This window comes from Hypomesus nipponensis, chromosome 15, assembly GCF_054491055.1.
Source record: "Hypomesus nipponensis isolate SF chromosome 15, ASM5449105v1, whole genome shotgun sequence".
Lineage (NCBI taxonomy): Eukaryota > Metazoa > Chordata > Actinopteri > Osmeriformes > Osmeridae > Hypomesus > Hypomesus nipponensis.
Genome location: NC_140375.1, coordinates 13,622,467 through 13,643,395, shown reverse-complemented (window position 1 = coordinate 13,643,395; position 20,929 = coordinate 13,622,467). Strand labels below are relative to the sequence as shown.

Genomic DNA, 20,929 nt, shown 5'->3' with positions numbered 1-20,929 from the left:
ATATATGAAATACATGGTATTTATATGATTTTTTTATCTGCAAAGTTTCTACCTTAGATGTTATGGAAAACTCTAGTTCAGATATTTGGTTGTGAGCTTTAATACTGTGTCCATGCGCACCCTTCTGGATTGTACGAGCGTAGCGTCCCCATGTAACTATGGGAACTGAACACTGACTGCTGTGTACAAACGTCAGAACACATAAAAGGTAGACAAGCTCTTAACATTTTTTTTCTTTTTTTAACCAACTACAGCTTTTTAGAATGTGTTCACGATTTGGTATTTTATTCTCAATTTGCCTATATGAAAATATACAGGTAGTTAGCTAGCGTGCTAGCAAAAGTAAAAACTTTGATTTTGTAGAGAATGTAGCTAAACTACAATTATTGGCACTACAGTACTACTGTAGTAATCAAACTCAACGTACTAGTAGAGGTGTTCCTAAACACGCTAGAGCTAGGCTATGGGCCCCAGAAATTCCTCTAACTTGAGATAACTAGTCTAAAGTTGCTGAACTTTGTGAACTTGTCAAGTATTCTACCAGCTGTAGCTAAGTAAACGTTTTGGGGTTTTGACTACGGAATTACTGGGAGTTTAGCAGAGATTGACTGAACACCTGTTTCGACAAAATACGTTCTAACTGATGACGCTGTTCCAAAATGGATTAATATAGATTAGAAACGTCCTGCAACATGCCAGCACCAAAAAGAGACAGTCAACAAACTAGGGCCCATGCAAAAAGCGCTAGCAGGAACAGCTCCCTCGGACACCAGGGACGTGGTGCTTCTGCACCATCACTACCACCACTGGAGTCCCAGGAAGGTATCTCCTCAAAGCTAGCCTTCATGAAGGACCTCCCACTTGGACGTGCCCTCAGCACGGAGAACCTCAACCCCATGCCCAGACCTCTAACTGGGGTGGAGCTCCCCCGTTTAGTGGCAGAGGTGGGTCGTGAGACAGCCATTGAGGACTCATTATGGACGAACGGACCTGGTCTGATAGCCTCGGTGTTGGCTACTAATATCCCTGTCAGCCTGGCTGAGGTAGATGTTGAGGAACTAACTGTGGACACGTGAGTAGCTGAGCAGATTGAGTGTACAATGTTATCCCAGTACTGAACATGTTATTCTTACATTCCCCCCTCTACATTATATTGTCCCTCCTTAGTGCTAAAGACAATGTTGTGTCCGTGAGAAACACCACTGATAGACAAGACAAGGAGCCAAAAAGAAGAGCTAAGAAGATTTCCAAGCACAAAGAGCCTTTGACAGGCACAGACGTAGTGGAGATTTTTGCAAAGCAAAAACATCTGGGAAAACTTCATTTTATTCATTTGCAGCCTGTGGACGGTGGCCGTTACAGGTAGTAAATACCACAGCAGCAGAACATCGGTACTTACCGCCCCTTAGTCCCACTCTTGGGGGTTTTGAGATCATGTTAATTCTACATACATATCTGAATATTTTCATCTCCTGTAGGCCATACGACCTCCGTGTGGTCCCCCAGAGTAAGGCAGGTATGGAGTACTACGTCTTCTCCCCGACCTCCGTCCTACACGTGAGGGACGGCTGCAGCGCTGGGTTGCTCTCTCTGGCCGAGTGGAACCATGAGGCCGTGCTCTGGAACGCCCTGCAAGACATACCCCTCTTCAGAGACTATCTACTGAAAAAAGCTTTCACTAGGTAGAAGCCCTCACTCCTTTCAGAGATGCTGGTATTGACTATTAGCTTGGTACTTAAGACGGTTTCTGCATGTCTCCTCTATGTTTCTGTCCAGGTGGCAGAGAAACGTGAGCAAGATCGCCCTCCAGCGCAGGTGTGAGGTACTGCAGGGTCAGCTGCTGACGACCGTGCCACAGTTCAGAGAAGCTCTGTTTCATTTCTGCAGGTGGGGAGGAGAACGCCTAACGAGGTCACAATCACCATCTCAGTTTTGAAACCCAAACATCCATTATTGATGGATTTGACTGAACACCTTGTTTGTCCTTGTCAGACTAATTGAGGAATTGAAAGAGGTTCACTGGCTGCCTCAGGATGGTTCTAAAACCTACACTCTTCTGGACTTCCAAAATATACTTCTGAAGAAGAACCAGGAGTGTCGGGGTCTGCTGGAGAGGTTCTTACAGTATCGAGCTCTCATCCTGAACATGGTATCTCAGACTACTTCACCTCCAAACACATTTTAACAAACATTCAAATGATGAACCAATGAGTGAATGAATGATGTAACTTTGTAATGATATAGTAGTATTACTGTAACCATGTCCTCTCTCTCCATCTCTTCCCAGGTTCAGGAGGACAGCTACAAAGACCAGCAGGAGCTGCAGCTGCGTGTGGAGCTTGCCCAGGTGAACCAGCACTCTCAGCCCTTGCACTTGCAGCTGGCTCACGTGTGTGACCTGAAGAAGAAGCTGCGCCGGGCTGAGGACGTCCTGCAGCAGCTGGGCAACATGGCCGCCCTGGTGGACCAGATGATAGTCCAGAGTCTGGTCACTATCACTCAACGGGAGGTCCTGTCTTTTCTGAACAACGTCTTGAAGGTAGAGAGAGAGCAGCAAGCACTATGGCTTAAGGTTGAATGTTTATGGGGGATTTTGGTGTGAGGTTGAATGTCGTAAGAGATGTTCATAGTGTCTTGTGTCTCTGTGACCCTGTGCAGCCTCAGCAGGGATGTCTTTTTGAGGCAGAGTTGATATTTGGAGCAGATGGACAGTTGACCCTTTTCCCCCCTATGCACTTGTTCCGGGAGGTTGTGTGTGGAGCCCTGCTGTCTGTGGCAGACTCTGCCCTCCAGGTGAGGGGAAGATTACCACACTGGAAAAAACTTGGCATGAAGTTTCATATAACAAAAAACAACTATAAACAGGAGTATGGAGTCGAGTCCTTAAAGTGATATGCACTTTAGACTATGTACTTTATACCTTGAGTCACACTTTCCAGCTCTGTTTTGAACTTTAGATCGACATTTTTAAACACATGCACTTGTTGTAGTGGGATTTGTTGTTGTGATGTCTGTATTACAATTTGGTATCTTGTACCATTTTTTATGTACTGTTAAATGCTAGAAAACCTAGTTTCAGTTCAGTTATTTTTTTCACGTGAATAGGATAGATATTTTAACCTTTAGATATCACAATGAAAATTACTGAGTTGATTACGTACATCATGACAAACAAGAAATGTATTACAAGTTTTCAAAAATTGTTTGTTAACATGGGCAAACAGTGCATAATCTAATTAGTTATGTGTAATTTGCATAAATACCACAACAGATCTAAACGTTGGGTATAGCCAGGTGAAAATGTCATGTTGAATCTTGTTGACATATAACAGTAAAAGACTTAATGTTAAGTTCTGAATGGAACCCATTTAGGCTACCCATGAGCATTAATACATACAGGCAGGAAGAAGTACTTTAAACCAGCCTTTAGTAATTATTATTGCAGAGATAGGATCTGGGGCTTGGTCGTTTCACCACCAGCGTACCACAGCTCAACACACATCCAGATGTTCCCAATAAATTGTAGTTGATCATCAGGTATGTTTTATTATTGTAGGTTGAATAATCCATGTAGGAAAAACAAAAGGAAATCTTTCTTACCTGAGTGACAGCTTAGTGACAGTTGATTGATAGTTGAGTGAACCTTGAAGTAATGACTGAATCGCTGCCTCTTATGGTGACATTTGTTTGCCTCTATAGTCTTTTACTGTAAGATGTCAACAAGATTCTACAAGACATTTTCACCTGGCTATATCCAATGTTTAGATATGTTGTGTACATTTAAGCAAATTAGCGCATACATTATTATGCGCCATTTTTCTATGTTAACAAACAATTTCAAAAAACTTGTAATACATTTTTTCTTTGTCTTGATGTAAGTAATCAACTCAGTAATTTTCATGGTGATATCTAAAGCAAAACATTGTTACCCTATTCACGTGAGAAAAATAATGAATAGGCGTATAAATAGGTTATATTTGGGTCTTTTTCAAACCTTTCCCCTAATGGGATTCTTTGGGGCTTTTTTCTCCTTACTCAGGACATATTGAGGATACAAAATCAGTTGAGTCTGCTTCTGTTGCAATTTGTCCTAGGTTGACCCCCATTTTGGCTTAAAATGACTGGACTATCTGGTTGTACTCCCTGTGTCAGGTATTTGACGCATGCAGTTACTCTCCGGAGTCCAAGGACTGTGTGACTGCATGCAACTCCCCTGTCAGGGTTGCTCCTGAGCTGAGCCCTGACCTCAGCCTGCCCTGCTCCTTTGGCAAACTTGGTCAGACAGGTACCTGAAAGTTGGTTCTGTTACAGGGCTTTTCTGCACAGTGTATCACAATCCAGCTCTGACCTGTTTCTCTTGTCTCTGATCCAGCATATTTACATGTTTTTAAAACTGTGTCAGGGCCAAAGGACATAGAGAAGACTGAGATCAGCAGTTTGTCAACCAGACGGGAGCCTCCTGTAGAGTTAGCCCCCAGGCTGGTGCTGCCCAGGCTGAACCCCCTGAGGGTGCAGGGCAAGAGGCTGCGAGGGCAGTACTACCCCCTCTGTAAGAGGCACCTGGAGTGGCAGCTCAAGCTTCATTCTGGAGCCACAGGAGTGCAGGAAGAGCAAGAGAGGATCACGCAGGTCATCCTGTCTTTCTCACACAATAAGCCTTTACTATTCTATAGAACTATATAGCTGTAATTTCCCCTTCTTTGTCAACACGTTTCTCTCCGTTTCCTGCTGTTTCCTGATTGTGTCGTTGTTGTGTGTCCCATGCTGCACAGGAGGCCCAGCGGGAGCTCCAGAAGCTGTGTGATGAATATGCCTGGTTGGCCGACATCCATCTGTTCACCAGCCAGTGGAGCCCTGCCTCCCTGGAGGCCATGAGGGGCCTGCCAGCCCTGCTCTACGAGGAGCACATCCAGAAGGTGCGCTTCTGGACGGATAGGGTCAGCACTGTGCCCCGCTCCTTCACCACCTCCAACAAGCTGCTCATTGTCCACTGCGCACACATCCAGGAGAAGCTAGGTGTGTGTATGTGCACGTGTGCAGTTGTGTGTGTCTACCAGGTGTACTGCTGTCTCAATGGTATTGTTCCTGGGATGTGTGTGTATGTTCTTTTTTTTCAGGGCCTCTGTTGACCTCCATAGAGGAGGATGTGCTGACGTTCCTGGTGGGGGAGTTGAAGCTACGCTCACAGAACCTGATACAGGAACTGAAGAAGACGGTGGACGACCTCAGGGTAGAACCCACAGACTTCAACGGCTTCACCCAGTACGCCAGCATGGTGAGTATTGGAACCACGGTTCTGTAGCCACGGTTCTGTCACTGATAGAGGTGGGTTGCAGAACTCTGCACATTTGATTTGTTTAATCTGATTTGAAATCAAATGTGTCCATTGACTTTCATGGGATTCCTTCACGGCAGGTCACACGCTGTGAGAAAATGTCCAATGACATGCAGCAGCAGCTGGAGTACATGCACTCCCTCCAGGAGACCATCCGTATGAACTACAGACAGGAGGTGGCATTGGAGGCATTGGTGGCATTGGAGGAACAGGTCAGCAGACACATCATCCATAGATTCATCCTGCTCCAAACAGGTATCCTCAGACACAGGGAGAACTAAAGCTTGGAGCAACGATCCTGGTATATGCGTGTTTGTGTGTGTGTGTGTGTGTGCGTCTAGATGTTGGACCTGTGGGACTGCTTCGTACCTCTCCTGAAGCGGGCAGCTGAGACGGTGCGTCAGCGCCTCCCCTCCATGGCCGACACCCTGGATATCACCTTCACCTCCCTGGCCCAAGACCTGGAGGACACGACCTCCAAAGCCACCTCCGGGCCTTTCCTGGACCCCACCCAGGACGCTGGTCAGATGTTGACCCAGCTGAAGGCTGTGAGCAGACACGTGTACGCTGTCTCGGCACGCCTCCAAGAACTCAGCAGGACCAGTAGAAGTCTCCGAGGTGGGAGAAGGAGAGAGGTTTCTGCAGAGAGGGGGGGGTGTGTGTGTGTGGTGTGTGTTTCTTGACCTTCGTGCTAACTGCGTGTCGTCTCCATAGGACATCCTCTGGATCTGGCGTTTGTGACGACAGGCCAGCAGAAGATTCAGACCCGTAAAGGGCTTTGGGAGCTGCTGAGCTTCTCCACGGCTCAGATCCGGGAGTGGAAGCTGCTGCCCTTCAGCAAGGTGAGAAAACTGAACAGACGTTTTCCACATGGGCTTGAGAGAGCCTTCAATCATCAGAAGGAATTATTTAAGTATTTAAGGTTTGGAACAGCTGACTGGAAAGTGTGTTTCCTGTGCTAGTTTTTGGTGTCGCGGGCGCAGGGGAAGGTAGATGAGTGGCTGCAGCAGGCGATGTCCCTGGCCAGGTTGATCCCATCCCAGGATGCAGTGCTGCAGCAGATTCTGCAGACCTTGGAACACTTCCACCTGCAGCTCCCAGTGCTGGCTCAACTCAGCAGCCCTACACTCAAACACAAACACTGGAGGAACATCTTTAAAGGTCACATCAAAGTGTGGTGGGAGCACTGAGTGTGTGTGTGTGTTTGTGGGACAGTTTGATCGTTTTTGTATTTGATCTTCAAATCTACAGTGTTTGTATTTGTGCTTCCTCTTCCTGCAGGCATGGGCCAGCTGTACGCTCCACAGTGGAGCCTCACTGTAGAAGACCTGATGTCCAAAATGCTGGTAGAGCATCAAAATAAAATCAGCAAGGTAAGGACTGGTATTTTAGACAGAGGAACTGAAGCACACATTCCCATCTTCTCCCATCCAACATCTTGTACTTGACATACTCAAACACATCTCCATCCTCCTCAGATCTGCCGGGAGGCCAAGGCGGAGGCCGACATGGAGCAAGCCTTCCGGAAGCTTCAACGCAGCTGGGAGGGGGCTCAGTTCAGACTGGCAAAGTTCATAGTTACTGTGTGGCAGGAGGACAAGCCTCAGGATGGAATAATACGCAGAAAGAAGCCTTCATCAGACCTGGAGTCCAACCACGCGTCACCTCAACAGCTCTCCAAAGACTGTGGCACATTCATCATTATCGGTGAGACTGGACAAAGGAGCAAGACCTGTTTGTTTGTCATGGGAAAAAATGCTATTTATCAATCTGTCAAGTTATGATGGTGACAGAGGTTGTGAGAAGCTGTGGTTGTCTCCTCAGGTCTGGAGACACTCCTAGCCCAGACTGAAGACAGTGTGATGACTCTGTCCAACATGCTGCTGTCTCCGCATGTTGCTGAGTTCAGACAGGAGGTGGAACACTGGGCGCAGCTGCTGCAGGAGCTGGGTAATGACCAGCTGCTTCATGTCAAAAGAAAACATGTTGATTCTGTGAGATTCCATGTTGAAAAGTACACACTATTTTGTACCTTGTTCTATACTGATCAACAAATAATGTAGGGTTTCTGTTGTTGTTTTGGTCCCAGTGCCTACGTAAGCGCGTGTACCCGGTCTGTGAGTGTGTGTTGGCATATGTGTGTGCGTGTGCAACAGCACATCTGTTGTTTTTTTAATTAATTGTTTTAAATGCATTATAGAGGAACTCCTGGACTTTTGTGAAAGGTACCAGCAGAAGTGGGTCTTCCTAAGCAAAATGTTCTACGAGACCACTGTTTGTGTACAGAAGGCAGAGCTGGTATATTTAATCAGAACTTTAATCAAATAATAAATGCATTTATTGACCACATAGCTTGAATACAGGATACTGAACTTGTTTTCTTCCTTCTCTCTGTTTCTTCCATATAGTTTGAAACGTTCCAACCAGTAGATAAGACATTCAGAGAGTTGATTCAAACCACCTCTGGTGACCCCCATGTGCTGAACATAGTCCGTCTGAAGAAAGTGTCTGAGTCAAACGTTCTTTTCCACGGCGACAGTCTCCGCCGTCTTCTCATGGCAGGTCTGAGCACCATGGAAGACATCTCCAACCAGCTGCTCTACCTTCTAGACTCTCCCAGGGGCCAGTTCCCCAGGCTGTGCTTCCTCAGCGACGGGGAGGTAATCCGACTGCTCTCTCTGCACCCTACCCCCTCCGCCCTGCTCCCCTTGGTGCGCAAGTGCTTCAGAGGTGTGCGCTGGCTGGAGGTTGTCAGCAACAGTGACTCGTCAAGGGATGTGACAGAACTGAGCAGGGGGCTGGATCTTTCTGGCAGCCAGATGTTGGTCCAGGGAGTGTATGGGAGCCTCAGAGAACACGTGTCCTTCCTTTGCCCCTTGGAGCCAAACCTCAACTCCCTGGCTTGGCTGGGTCTGCTGGAACAGCAGCTGTACCAAGCCGTGAGGGAGCTGGTCAAGCAGTGTGCTGTGGCACGTCAACAGGTGGAGCCTTCAGACAAGGACCCAGAGACAGACAGGAAGATTGGGGACACCTCACACTTCTCCAGACAATCAGACTTCCTTAGAAAGAAGGAGGCGATAGAAGCCAAAGGGAGAGAGAATGACCTGCCATCTCAGTGGAGCATCCTTCCAGACTACCCCCTGCAGTGTCTGTTGGTGGTTGAGGAGGCGCTCTGGTGCAGTGAGGTCAGAAAGGCCGGCCAGGCGGCAGCACCGGTCAAATGGAATGGCCTAAAAGCAAGAAACACCTCCAAACTTCACAGCTTGTGCCAAACTGTAAGGGACGGTTTGTCCAGTGGCTCTGAAAGATCACTGACCTCTCAGCGTGCAACGACAGTGTTGCGTTCTCTGGTGCTGCTGACAATGAACCACGCCCAGAACATCTCCAAGCTCATGGAGGTGAAGGGTGATCTCCAGTCATCTTTTGAATGGCAGAGTTTGATGAAATACCATGTAGTTTTAGACTGTGGCGATGAGACAACACAACAGAGCCAAGACACCAAGGACTGTTGGTGCTATGTGGAAGTACTGGGAGCTCAGCTGCCCTACGGATATGAGTACCTGGGTCCAGACCACTGGATGATGGTGAACAGCCCCTCCACAGACAAAGCCATCCTGGGGATTCTCCTGTCTCTCACCGGCTACAGGTGTGGCTTTGTGAGCGGACCACAGATGTCAGGCAAGAAGAAGACTGTGGTTCAGTTGGGGAAAGCCTTGGGAAGGCAAGTCATCTCCTTCCACTGCTGTGTGAACACCAGACTTTCTATTATCCAGCAGTTGCTGTTTGGTGCCCTCCAGACCGGGGCCTGGCTGGTGTTGGATTCTGTTGACTTGATGACCCAGGGGGCACTGTCTCTTCTGGGGCAGCATTTATCAGACATCCACCAATCTCTCTCTTGTCTACAGAGGAACACCCAGCCAAAGGGGTTTGAATCCTGCTCAGTCTTCATTCTCATCTTCTGTCCCAAACAGAGAGCAGACATCTTCACCACAGGAGAGTGGAGACCTGGGGAGAGGCTGTGAAACATTGGATGAACTTGAGATGTGTTTCGCAGGGAAGAGGATTTTTGTCAGACCGAGTTACGGCTGTGTGATCATCTCATCCAGGGGGTACAGTATTGATGTCCCAGAAAGCCTGCGTGCCGCAACCCGGCCTGTAGCATTGGCCCACCCAGACTACCGAGTCATTGCTGAGGTGATGCTGACCGCCCTCGGCTTCTCAGAGGCAGTGGCACTCAGCCGATGTCTCCTCTCACTGTTTACCCTGGCCAGCAACTGTCTCTGTCTGCCTGACTCAGTCAGTGGGAAGCAGACCTGCTGGCTAGTTCTCCTCATGAACGTCATCACAGCTGCTGGGACACACTTCCAAAACACCAGACGACAAGAAACGCTGCTCAAAGAAAAGGAGTTCGAAGATGAGGCGGATGTTCAGAGACATTCATCGAATGGGGTTCCTAAGATAGCCGAGACAGAGGAAAGAGCCAGGGAAGGAGACAGCTTTATCTTCAAGCGGACTAATCAGTCATCAGCCCTTATACAAGGTGTGGTGGAGGAACAGGCCGTAGTCAAAGGAGTTTCATCTGTCTTGGTGTCAGCCATTCACGAGCAAAAGAAAGCCTCACAGTTCCGTGCCATTTTTGAAGAAATCTTCCCCACGTTACGTTCTTACCCGGTTCTCGAGTTGGACATTGAAGAGGTCGATCGGAACCTCCTGAAGTCTGCAGTTATGGAGGAACTACAGCAGGCTGGCCTCCATGCTGATGCTAGAGTGCTGAAGGAGGTTCTCAGCCTCTACCAGGCTATAAAGCTGTCCAGGGCGGTGCTAATGGTGGGGCCCCCTGGGAGTGGGAAGACCACATGCTACCTTGCACTAGCAGGGGCGCTACGGAAGCTGGCCGCCAGGGCTGAGGAAGTGGATTTGGATGATGATGTCAGCCCTGAAGGAAGGTGCTCCGAGATAGATTATTCCCCGACTACCTCAAACTGGTCCTCTGTTGACACTGTGGTGATATTCCCCAATGCCCTGTCCAATGAGGAACTGTTTGGAGGCTGCTTCCAGCAAGAGGAGGGATGCTGGTCAGACGGGGTATTCACCAAAGTGCTGAAGGACTCAGAGAGACATGACCTCTTAGACAGTACCCCCTCCAAGAGGAAGAAGAGGAGGAGTCAGGCTCGCAAGGTGAAGTGGCTGGTGATGGACGGGGAGCCTTTGGGCCAGCCTGGCTGGTTGGATCACCTAAGCACCCTCTGTGACCCCGACGACCCCTTCCTGTGCCTGCCATCGGCAGAGAAGGTCCGGCCGTCCCTCGATGAACTCAAGCTGCTGGCTGAGGTCACGGATCTGTCAGATGCTGCCCCTTCCACAGTCACCCGCTGCACTCTGGTTCATCTCGGTGGGAAGGATCTGTGGAAGTCAGTGTGGAAGGTGGAGGTGGACATCCTCTCCAGAGACCACACTCTGGATCAGGGGACCATCAACATGTGGGTCCGTTTAGCCGAAGATCTGTTTTCTTGTACGCTCACTTTCCTGAGGCACAGGGCCTTGACACCCGTGATGCACAGTGAGGCAGACAACGACAATAAGGTCAGTAAAGGCATCGCCTATGGTCTACAGGAAGTGATGTCATTCATTAGGATTCTACATGCCCTTCTGGAGCAGTGTGGGAAAGGACGTGGACTGAAAGCATCAAGGCTGAAAGATAAAATAGGTAAAAACTTAACTAAAAAAAGACTGTAGTAGGAATTATGAAAAACGTATTTACTCAACAAATGCCCTTGAATTATTTGTGTCCGCACACTCTTCCAGATATGGCTCCAGTGGTAACCCAACTTTCCTCTGTCGATATCTCGACCCCTTCCACTCAGCCGGAGCTGCAGGCCAGGAACATCTTCCTTGTGGCCTACATCTGGGGCTTCGGTGGTCACCTCCATCCCAGGTTCGAGACCGCTACCCCTGGAAATCAGTTCTCACGTAGTGGTGCATTCTATGATAACGTTTTTCTTTTCCTGCAGACACTGGCCCCAGTTTGATGTGCTGGTGCGGGAAGCTCTGTTTAAGAGCCGGTATAGAGTGGATGTTCCTGCTGAGGGAACAGTATTTGAGTACTTCTTTAATATAACCGAGAGCACGATGGGAGACACAAGTACCTCCATCAACTGCTCGCGAAACAAGAGTCCACTGATGGCCTACATCACTATCCCACAGGTATGCCCCTCAATAAGTGTCCCACATCAACAGTATACTACAGTATCAATGGTATTTTGGTTCCCTTGTTCTTATAAAATGACAGTAATTTTAGTGTTCTTTGTCCACTGACAGTATCAGAAGTATGTGTGTCTACTGGACCTCATGCTGGAGGCCCACCAGCCAGTGTTGTTGGTGGGAGAGGTTGGCTCAGGGAAGACCATGCTGTGTCAGTCTCTGATGAACGAGGACAGGCCTCACATCCGTCTCACTGCCGGCCCACGCCTGCGCGCCTCTCACCTGCGGGGTGTCCTGGAGAGCATGGGCAAACAGAAGACACCGATGGCTACCATGGGCAGCCAAAACAAACAGGCCAGACACCTGCTGTTTGTGGATGATTTACACGAAGCCCCCTGTGGTGAATAGAAAACCTATTTTTATTTTTATTCTTATAAAGTTACAGTTTTACAAAATCTGGATTCAACAGGAGTTGAAGTAGCGTATCTGATCTGTTTATTTGCATCAATTCTTCTATTAATGTGTTAATATCTGTCATATGCTTGTAGATGTATTTGGAAAGACGTCCATGGCTCTGGAGACTCTGCGACAGTGCATATCGAGGGGAGGAGTTTTGACTTCTGATGGTTACCACTTCAAGCTGTTTGGTTCTGGAGCTATCTGCTACCTGGGTACCTGCAGCACGTCCGCAGTGACCAAACCAAGCTGCAACAGCATCTCATCCCGCCTCTTGCGTCTCTTCTCCGTCTTAGTGCTGCCCAGTATATCTGTAGATGTTCTATTCTCCGTCCACTCCCCACTGATTCAGAGCTGGCTGAAAGAGTTCCAGGGCATGCCGAGGTACGCAGACATGACCCGCTGTATCATCACCGCTACTCTAGACCTGTACCAATCTGTGTGCGAGCACTTCCTGCCGACTCCACTGAGGCCCCACTTCCTGTTCTCCCAGCGTGACCTGCAGAAGGTGTTTCAGGGGATGTGCTTGTGGGCCCCGCGCGCCTCCGGCAGACATCCACCGCAGAAGAAGGTCAGCCTCAGGGCCGTGCTCTCTTCCTCCGCCCTCCCCTGCTTTTCTCCCACCACGCTCGGCCCGGCGGCCAACGTGCTCAACATCGTTCGCCTCTGGATGCACGAGTGTCTGCGTACCTTCGGAGATCGGCTGTGCTCCGAAGACGAGAGCCAAACCCTGGTGTCACTCATAGCCCAGGTGTCAGACAACAGTTACAGTGGCTGGATGACAGTCAAGGCCCAAGCTGTCGGAGGAGAAGAAACCATGTCCTCTACAACTCCCCCGACGTGCACATCCTCTTCTATGACAGAAGACCCACCTACGTCCTCCCATCGGCTCCCAGCCTCACCCAGTCAGACGGAGGGGGATACTGAGGCCTTGGGCTTCACGCAGCCGACAAAGTCTCCCCTGCCTGGGGCAGCAGATGAACAGGAGGAGGAGGAGGAGATCCAGCCGCTCAGGCTGAGCTACTCTGCTTCTAGTTCATCAGCCAATGGGAAAGAGGATCTGTTTGAGAAAAAGCAAGAGATTTCCAAGAAAGATAAGCATCCCAGTCTACCGATGCCAGACCCAGCTTCAAGCTCTCTGCAATGTCTGTCTCCCTCGCCACCAAAAGTTCCTAAACCGTCCGGCCAGTCGGACAGGAAGAGGAGCCTTAGGCTGTCTGAACCATCCTCACAGGATGACAGCATCCATTGGCCCGGGCCAGGTCCAGCCAGGCTCGTTCCATTGCAGCTTCTGCAGGATTTAAAGGCCTCGATGTGTAACTTGGTCTATGGTCCCGAGCTGTTTGAGCCTCTCGCCTCCATGGCTCAGCAGCACAACTTCAAACGCAACGTGTCCTATCTGGAGAGAGACCCGGGCCTGCTCCTCCAACAGCTGGTCCTCACAGTCAAGAGCAAAGAAGAGGGGGAAGATGGGGATTTGGAGGATAAATACAGCTGCACGTCCAGCTACGTGGTGCACAGACAGAGGCTCCAGCAGCTGCTGCACATCCTCAGGGCTTTGTTTCTCCCCGGTGGACACGGAATGCTCTTCAGCGTGGTGAAAGGCACAGGGCGAAGGACCACGGTGCGTCTGGCTGCCTATCTCACTGGCTACCAGCTGATGGAGGTCCATCCAGGGAATGAGAGGACGTTACGGGACATGCTGAAGGAGGCCGGCAGTCAGGCGGGGGTGCAGGGAAATCATGTGATGATACTGGTCCACGAGGAGACCAGCCTGGAGTACAGAGAGGAGCTGCTGGAGGTCATGGCCAGTGGGACCTTCCCTGGTCTCTACTCTGATGAGGAGCTGAAGAATCTGGTGCTGAAGGTCAACGCTCTCGTCAAAAACTCCCGCAGTCGCCTCAGGGACGACCAGGCCCTGGACAAGTAGGAAACACTAATCAGACTAGACTTGATTATTACTGTTGACAAGCTATGGCCAGTGTTTACTGCAGTAGAAGTAGCTAATGATCAACGTGGTGTTTCTCATCTATACTTCAAAGGTACTTCAAACAGGTCCAGAAGAACGTGCATGTGTTCCTGCTGCTGCCTCTGTCGCTAGACATCAGTCAAATGGAGGCTGACACCACCTCGGTGACCAGGGCCCACATGACCCGGGCAGTGGGCCTGTGCTGCTGTGTGGAGGTGTACCAGCCCTGGTCCAGCCAGACCCTGGTCGAGGCAGCCTCACGGCACCTTAAAGAGAACCTGCAGATCCCCGACCCAGCAAGTAAAGGTCTTTGGTGTAGTACCTGTGAAGTACCAACAACTTTACATTTCTGACATGTATCTGGTTATTTTGCGGTGTAGTAGACAGGGACAGTCTGGTGACCAGTATCTCCAAGGTTATGGCAGAAATACATCAGTCAGCATGGAAGTATGCATCCGTCCTGCTACCAAACCTTCAGCCGTTCAGCCCCCAGACCTACGTGGAGCTCATTGCCCACTTCTTCCACCTCTGCAGCCACCTGTATGAGCAGGGCCTTGGTCAGGCCAACAGGTGAGCACCATGGTCCATGTGTTCATGTCCACATGCTGCTGCTACTGAGCTACAGTACAATGAAGCTTCTGTTTGTTTCAGAGTGGCAACAGTCCTGGCCAGGGTAAGAGACATGACCGACACGGCTGAGGAGTACAGACAGGAAGTTATTAGACTCAAGAGCAAACTGGCAGAAACACAACAGGTAATGTTACTAGCTTGTAGAAGAGCACCGTTCAGTGAAAATGCATGCATGTATGATTAGAATTGTGTAAATGTCGGTGCGAGCAGTGCTTGTCTAACATGATGTCTTGTCTGTCTGTCTGTTCGCCCGTCTGTCTGTCCACCCACCTGCCTGTGTCTCAGTGTCAATACCAGCTGCAGCACGAGATCAAAATGGAGCAGGTTCTGTGTGACCGTAGCCGGCAGAACTGCCTCCTGGAGGAAAACAGACTGTCCCACCTGGAGGAGCAGTTTCAGCAGGCCCAGCAACAGGCAGACGACGCCTTCAAGGAGGTCCACCTCACCTCTAGATCCATGGATAGGACTAAGACTTAACCTGCCTGTATGGAACATAGCATAACATGTTCACTAGCATGATTGAACTCTTGTCCCCAGGTGAGTCCCTTGTACCAGACTGCCCTGGTCGCTCTCAAGTCTCTGAGCCAGAATGACCTGGATGAGGTGCGCCACTACAGAGTTCCTCCTGCAGGTGTGGTGATCGTCATGGATGCCATCTGCATGCTGTTCAACTATCCATGTACCTGGGATAGCTCCAAGCATTTGCTAGGGCAGTCTAACTTCTGCCAGGTGAGTGAGTATATCAAACAGAGACGGGAACCTATTTCTGTTAGTTACCTCATACTAACCCTCCTGTCTTCTCTCCAGGAGTTGGAGTTCTACGACCGCTCCAGGTTGAACGGCGAGATGTTTGAGCAGCTCAGTCACATCATACAGAGGAAGGAGTTTTCTCCTCAGGCGGTGAAAAGCGTGAGCCGGGCCTGTGAGTCCCTGTGTCGCTGGGTCCGGGCTGTCTACCAGTACGCCTGCGTCCAGCGCCACATGGCCCCCCAGGAGGTCAAGAAGATCCAGCTGGACCTACGTATCGCGGAGAGCCGCCGTCGGTTGAGCGTGGCCAGGCAGCAGGAGGAGGAGACGCGGGAGCACATCGACGACCTGGAGAAGGAGCTGCTGGTCCTCAGAGGTGAGCAGGAGGAGCTGGCTGGCCTGCTTCGTAAGGCTGAGGCCCTGGAGAGGGAAGCTTCCGGCGCTGTCCAGCAGGTGGCGTGCCACATCACCGACTGGAAGGCTGCTGCTGAGGTAATCCTCTCTCCATCCCTCTCTCTTCTCATCTCTCTACCCTTCTATCCCTCTCTGTTCTTCATCCTTCCATCCCTTTCATCCCTTTCTCGCCATTTACATTACTGACTTGTTCGATTTGCACACATACATTATTTCCTCTGTGAATTTTGTTCATGTTTGGTGTTCCTCTCCCAGGAGACAGAGATGAATAACCAGACCATATCAGGTGATGCTCTGCTGCTGGCTGCTGCCATCACCTACCTGGGTCCTTTCAGACCAGACACCCGGATGGAGCTGCTGAGGAAGTGGAGGGAGCTGAGTCTGACTGGGAACATCAGCAGTACCCCCGATGACCCCAGGACCTCTCTGCTTCCTCAGTCCAGCCCAGAGGCCCCTCCTCCGCCCCTGGATCATGTGCCTCTCCCCATGGCTGCAGAGCTGCAGATGGCCCTGGCGCGGGCTTTGGGGGTGGACCGCTACGCGGTGCAGGGGGTGCCTCCCGGGCTGTTGCTCAAACTGCTGACGTGGGGCAACAGAGGCCCCTGGGCTCAACGCTGGCCCCTGCTGGCTGACACATCGCAGCGCGAGGAGATCAGCTCTCAGACCATGCTGTTCACTGGTGAGGAATGACGGCCATCCAAATCACTTGAACCACATCATGTAGCAAATATAACTCTCGTTTTCCCCTGTCTGTCAGGCCGTCTGCCAGTGGAAGACAGCACAGCTCAGGAGGAGAGAGAGTACGGGCTGGTGGTGAGCGCCGATGACCCACGACTGCTGGATAAGGTCCGCCAGGGGGCAGAGAAAGGTCAGCCGGAGAATGAAGAGGAAAGAATAACGTGTATCGGCTTGGTGAATGGTTTTAGATGACAAGCAGCTTTGTTCCGTTCACTAGGTTTGAGAGTGTTGGTGACACACATCGAGCGAGCCGCTTACACTCCAGACTTCCTGGAGATGCTGGTGAGGCCGGCTGGCAAATGCGCCCCCGGCCTAAGGCGTCCTGTCCAACCAGCCCACCCAGAGTACTGCCTCTTCCTCAGCACCTGTCTGCCAGTCCGACTGCTGCTCAACGGTGAAGAGCTGTGCGGGTTGACATATTAACTTTAGTCGGTCCTAAGTGTGAATGTAACGCTTCAGTTCTCCTGTTCTCCCTCCTCCTCCGCCCCTTTCTTTAGAGATACACCCGTCCATCCTGTCGGAGGTGCGTGTCATCGACCTCTCTCTGAGCACCACGGAGGTCCAGGAACTCCTGTTGACTGAGCTGGTGCAGCTGGAGTGTCCAGAGCTGGGGGTTCAACACTGTGTGCTCCTACAAGACAGACAGACCCTGCACGACAAACTCAGCCAGGAGGAGGTGACCGGACAGAAATCTCCTTCAGATGTATCGTGCGATGTTCATTTTACGAGCAGTCAAGTGTTATCTTGAATGCTTGACTTGAATGCTTCCCTTCCCTGGTCTGTGTTCTCAGGTGTCTCTGATTGAGTACATCCTTCAGTCGTTCACCCCTCTGCTGCAGGACCCCCAGTTCCTGCCTCGCGTGTCGGCCTGTCAGCTGGCCTCGCACAGGCTCCAGGTTGAGCTAGCGGATCTGAGCCAGGAGCTGGTGCGCCACAAGCCTCTCCTGGCAGACTTCCAAAGGGTGGCAGCGCTGGGCACCGGCCTCTACCAGGCCCTGCAGGAGGTCGCCTGTCTCTCCCCTACCTACTACTTCCCCCTGAAAACCTTCCTGTTGAATGTGAGGGGGGCTCTGGCGCTGAAAGGAAGACCTGATGTGGGCTTCACCGGGGAGGTGCTGGCTGGAGCAGTCATGGCAGAGATCACCTACAGGATGGTCTCTCACTTCCTGGCCCAGTACAGGCCCTGTCTGTTCCAGAGCCATGCCTCCCTGCTCAGACTGCTGGTATCTCTGGCCCTCTTCCTCCACAGTGAGCCCTGCTCCGAGGTGGAGAGGGTAGCCTTCCTCAAGGGCCTGGGAGACATGGACCTCCCTGTCGATTCGTCCGCAGCTCCACCCTCCCGCTCGTCTCCATCCGCGCCCCAGCCTGAGCTCCCCTGCTGGCTCCCCTCTCACACGCACACAGGGGTTCTGCGGCTGGAGAACATCCCACCTTTCAGAGGCTTGATCGCCTCCTTGGCTACCTCCCCCGAGCAGTGGAAAGAGTACCTTCGATTCCCCTCCTCCACCCTTGTGGGGCCCGTGCCCTGCAGCTCTCACGCCCACCTGTCCACCTTGCAGCGGGCTCTGCTCTGGAAGACCCTGCTCCCCCATTGGCTGGCGGCCGTGGCGGAGGACCTGGCTGCCTGCCACCTGGGCCAGCCCGTCCGCTCAGCAGTGCCTGACGCCCCCCACACCGGCTCCCCAGAGGCCCTCTCACGCTTCCTGTCCAGGCACGAAGGGCCTGTGATCGTCACCCTCCCCAGTCCGGACAGAGAGGGACCGGCGAGCATCCAGCCGCTCCACTGGCTCAAACAGGTGGCCCAGTACCAAACAGACAGGAAAGGGGTAAGGTGTATTCATAGGACCAACCTCATTGCCATTGTTAACTTAATCCACCTGATATGTGCAATGAACATTTGTATTTGTTTGTCAGGTGAAGGTGAAAATAATTTCAGTCGGAGCTAAATGTCAAAAAGAAACCATCCTCTCATCTCTTGCTTTGGCTGTTCGCGATGGTCATTGGTTGGTCTTCAACAACTGTCATCTCCTAGAGCAATGGGATGCTGAAGTAGTGACTCAGTTCAATCAGCTGATATCTGCTGCAGCCAAAAGTGAGTTGCTTGTGGTGGGTTAGAAAACTGCTATGGCTGTATTAACCATCTTCACATATACCTATACCTGGCTTTCCTTATGTAAGATAGAGAAGTAGTGATGCAGGCATGGACAGGCTCTCTCTCCTGTGTCCCTCAGTGCACCAGACAGACGTGGATCCTGAGGAGGGGCCCCTCCCCTCGGGGCCCAGTTCATCCACCCAGGTGCACCCTCGCTTCAGACTGTGGTTCATCACAAGAGGATACAAACCACTCTCCATCCCATGTATGTTCACTAGAGTCGCACAGTGAGATCATTTACCGACTCGTGTACTGTTTTCAATTTTAAGTTTGAATTTAGATGTTAAAACTCTTCGTTCACGTGAAACGTTTCCCTCCGTGTCCTGTAGCGGCGGTCCGCGCGTGTGCTCTTCGCCTGGTCTGTGACTCTCCACGTGACCTAAAGGAGGAGCTGTGCTCTTCCCTGCACCGGGTGGTATCTGCTGCTCTGCCTGCCTCGGCTGCTGGTCTCTCAGCCTCCAGCCTGGAGCCCCTGCTGCGCTGTGCCATCCTGCACTCTGTCCTACTGCAGAGACAGGCCTACAGACACCTGGGCCAGGGATGCGTCTACCACTGGTGAGAAGCTGCAGCTACCACATGCCTGGGACGACAAGCACATTAAGCTGACCCTCACCACTACCGTGACTATCCCTCTGTAGCATGGCTGGATCATATGTTTTTCTGTTGAAGGACTCAGGAGGACCTGCAGGCACTGGTGGATGCTTACGCTCGGATTGCCAAACACTGTGATGACCAGAACGGGGCATTAGAATACATAGCAGGTAGGGGTATATAGAATACAATATATCATACTGTCTCTAAACAAATGCTGGTAGTACACTCTTACTCCACAGCCCTGTCTTGATCTCACCTTTGTTTCCTGTTGTGTTGACAGCCCAACTGGTCTATGGTGGCCATGTGGCAGACTCAACAGACTTGGAGGCAGTGGAGAGTATAGCCAGAGCCTGTTTCCAGCCAGCATCTCCTCTCTGGGGCTGTGGGCCTCACACACTCTCTGATATCATCCACATTCATGGACGCTTTGGTGCTGTGAAATGTTCCCTGAGCATTGTAGAAAATGATTTTATTTGCAGGTTGATGTTTACAGTATGTGTTGGATGTGTCGTGAGTCATTTCCGTGACTTGTTTCCTACCGTGACCACAGATGTTGCAGGCCTCCTGAGGGGACTGGAGCACCGTGTCCGAGCCCTGGCGAACACCAGCGACCCTATGGTGCTGGGCTTCAGCACGGGTCTCTCTGTGGAGCTGGTCAAACTCCACAGCCGCACACTAAACCTGCTGCTGTTAGACTCCCAGAGGCCCACTGGCAGGATGAGGAGCATCCCCAGAGACTCTCCTCACCCTGCCCTGCTCCCAGACCTCAGTCAGGCCCGGGACAGACTGCAGGCCCTGAAGGATCGTCTGGGGCATAAAGAGGAGAGCTGGGTTGTGGGCGTGTCCCCGGGCCCTCTCCACAGCTTCCTCCAGGCAGAGTGGCATGATCTGGGGGACCTGGTGTCCTCGCTCCTGTCAGAGCTCAGCCAGCACTTCAGCAACAGATGGACTCCCTCCTCCTTCCCCACCCTTACAGCCCTGTCCCACCTGGAGAAGAGGGCCGAGCTGCTCAGTACTTACCTGTGGAACGACACCGCCAGCAGTCCAACCAGCGCCTACTGTCTATCTGCCTTCAGCAATGCTAGAGGCTTCCTCGCTGCATTAATAAGGGAGGCAGCCAAGGCTAAACAGAGGGAAATTATAAACTTCTCCCTGCATTTCCAGGTAAGATCACTCTCGCCGTGCCACCAGGGACATTAATGTACGGTGTTACAGACAATCCATGTCTTTTCTCTGTGTGTAGGTGCTGAGTGCTGCAAGCTGTCCCTCAGCTCCACCTCTAAGTGGGGTGTATTTGTGTGGGCTGGAGTTGAGAGGGGCACTCTGGGATACACGCCTGGGAGCCCTGCAGGACACGCTCTCCCCAAAACCCTGTCTCCTCCCACTCCTTTGGGTCCGGGCAAGGGCGAGGAATATGGACGTCAGGGCACCAGATAGCCCCCCCTGCGACACCTCCTTCCTGCCCCTGTACTACTGTCCTCTATATCTGGATGGAGTGCTACATAATGAAGACTGGGGTCTGACTGAGAACAACATCATTACTCATGTCCCCCTTGTGGCCAAGCTAGACCCAGTGCTGTGCTCTTTAAGAAGAGTCAGGCTAGTCAGTACACTCGGAGATCTGTTCTAAGACTCATAGCACTGCTTTCTAGATTATAGACGTTAAAGAAAGACTCAAGGTTTCCGAAGACTT

At 51.2% G+C, this 20,929-nt stretch overlaps 1 protein-coding gene across 1 annotated transcript; it reads left to right on the top strand.

Annotated features, from left to right (window-relative positions):
* The first annotated feature begins 185 nt into the window (after positions 1 to 185).
* Positions 186 to 20,872, top strand: dnhd1 (dynein heavy chain domain 1). Its single transcript, XM_084673519.1, has 43 exons — positions 186 to 1,072; positions 1,168 to 1,362; positions 1,479 to 1,682; positions 1,777 to 1,887; positions 1,993 to 2,149; positions 2,288 to 2,539; positions 2,659 to 2,793; positions 4,153 to 4,285; positions 4,403 to 4,629; positions 4,773 to 5,016; positions 5,118 to 5,275; positions 5,416 to 5,547; positions 5,677 to 5,953; positions 6,050 to 6,177; positions 6,298 to 6,496; positions 6,617 to 6,708; positions 6,814 to 7,042; positions 7,160 to 7,285; positions 7,536 to 7,633; positions 7,744 to 9,260; positions 9,307 to 11,042; positions 11,141 to 11,270; positions 11,347 to 11,539; positions 11,654 to 11,936; positions 12,085 to 13,918; positions 14,035 to 14,261; positions 14,342 to 14,531; positions 14,613 to 14,715; positions 14,877 to 15,026; positions 15,129 to 15,320; positions 15,399 to 15,830; positions 16,008 to 16,431; positions 16,510 to 16,620; positions 16,708 to 16,884; positions 16,988 to 17,166; positions 17,282 to 18,316; positions 18,405 to 18,582; positions 18,722 to 18,847; positions 18,972 to 19,197; positions 19,312 to 19,403; positions 19,517 to 19,666; positions 19,787 to 20,400; positions 20,480 to 20,872. The coding sequence occupies exons 1-43, from the start codon at positions 846 to 848 to the stop codon at positions 20,864 to 20,866; spliced, it is 14,010 nt and encodes a 4,669-aa protein (XP_084529645.1). The 5' UTR covers positions 186 to 845; the 3' UTR covers positions 20,867 to 20,872.
* Positions 20,873 to 20,929: the final 57 nt, after the last annotated feature.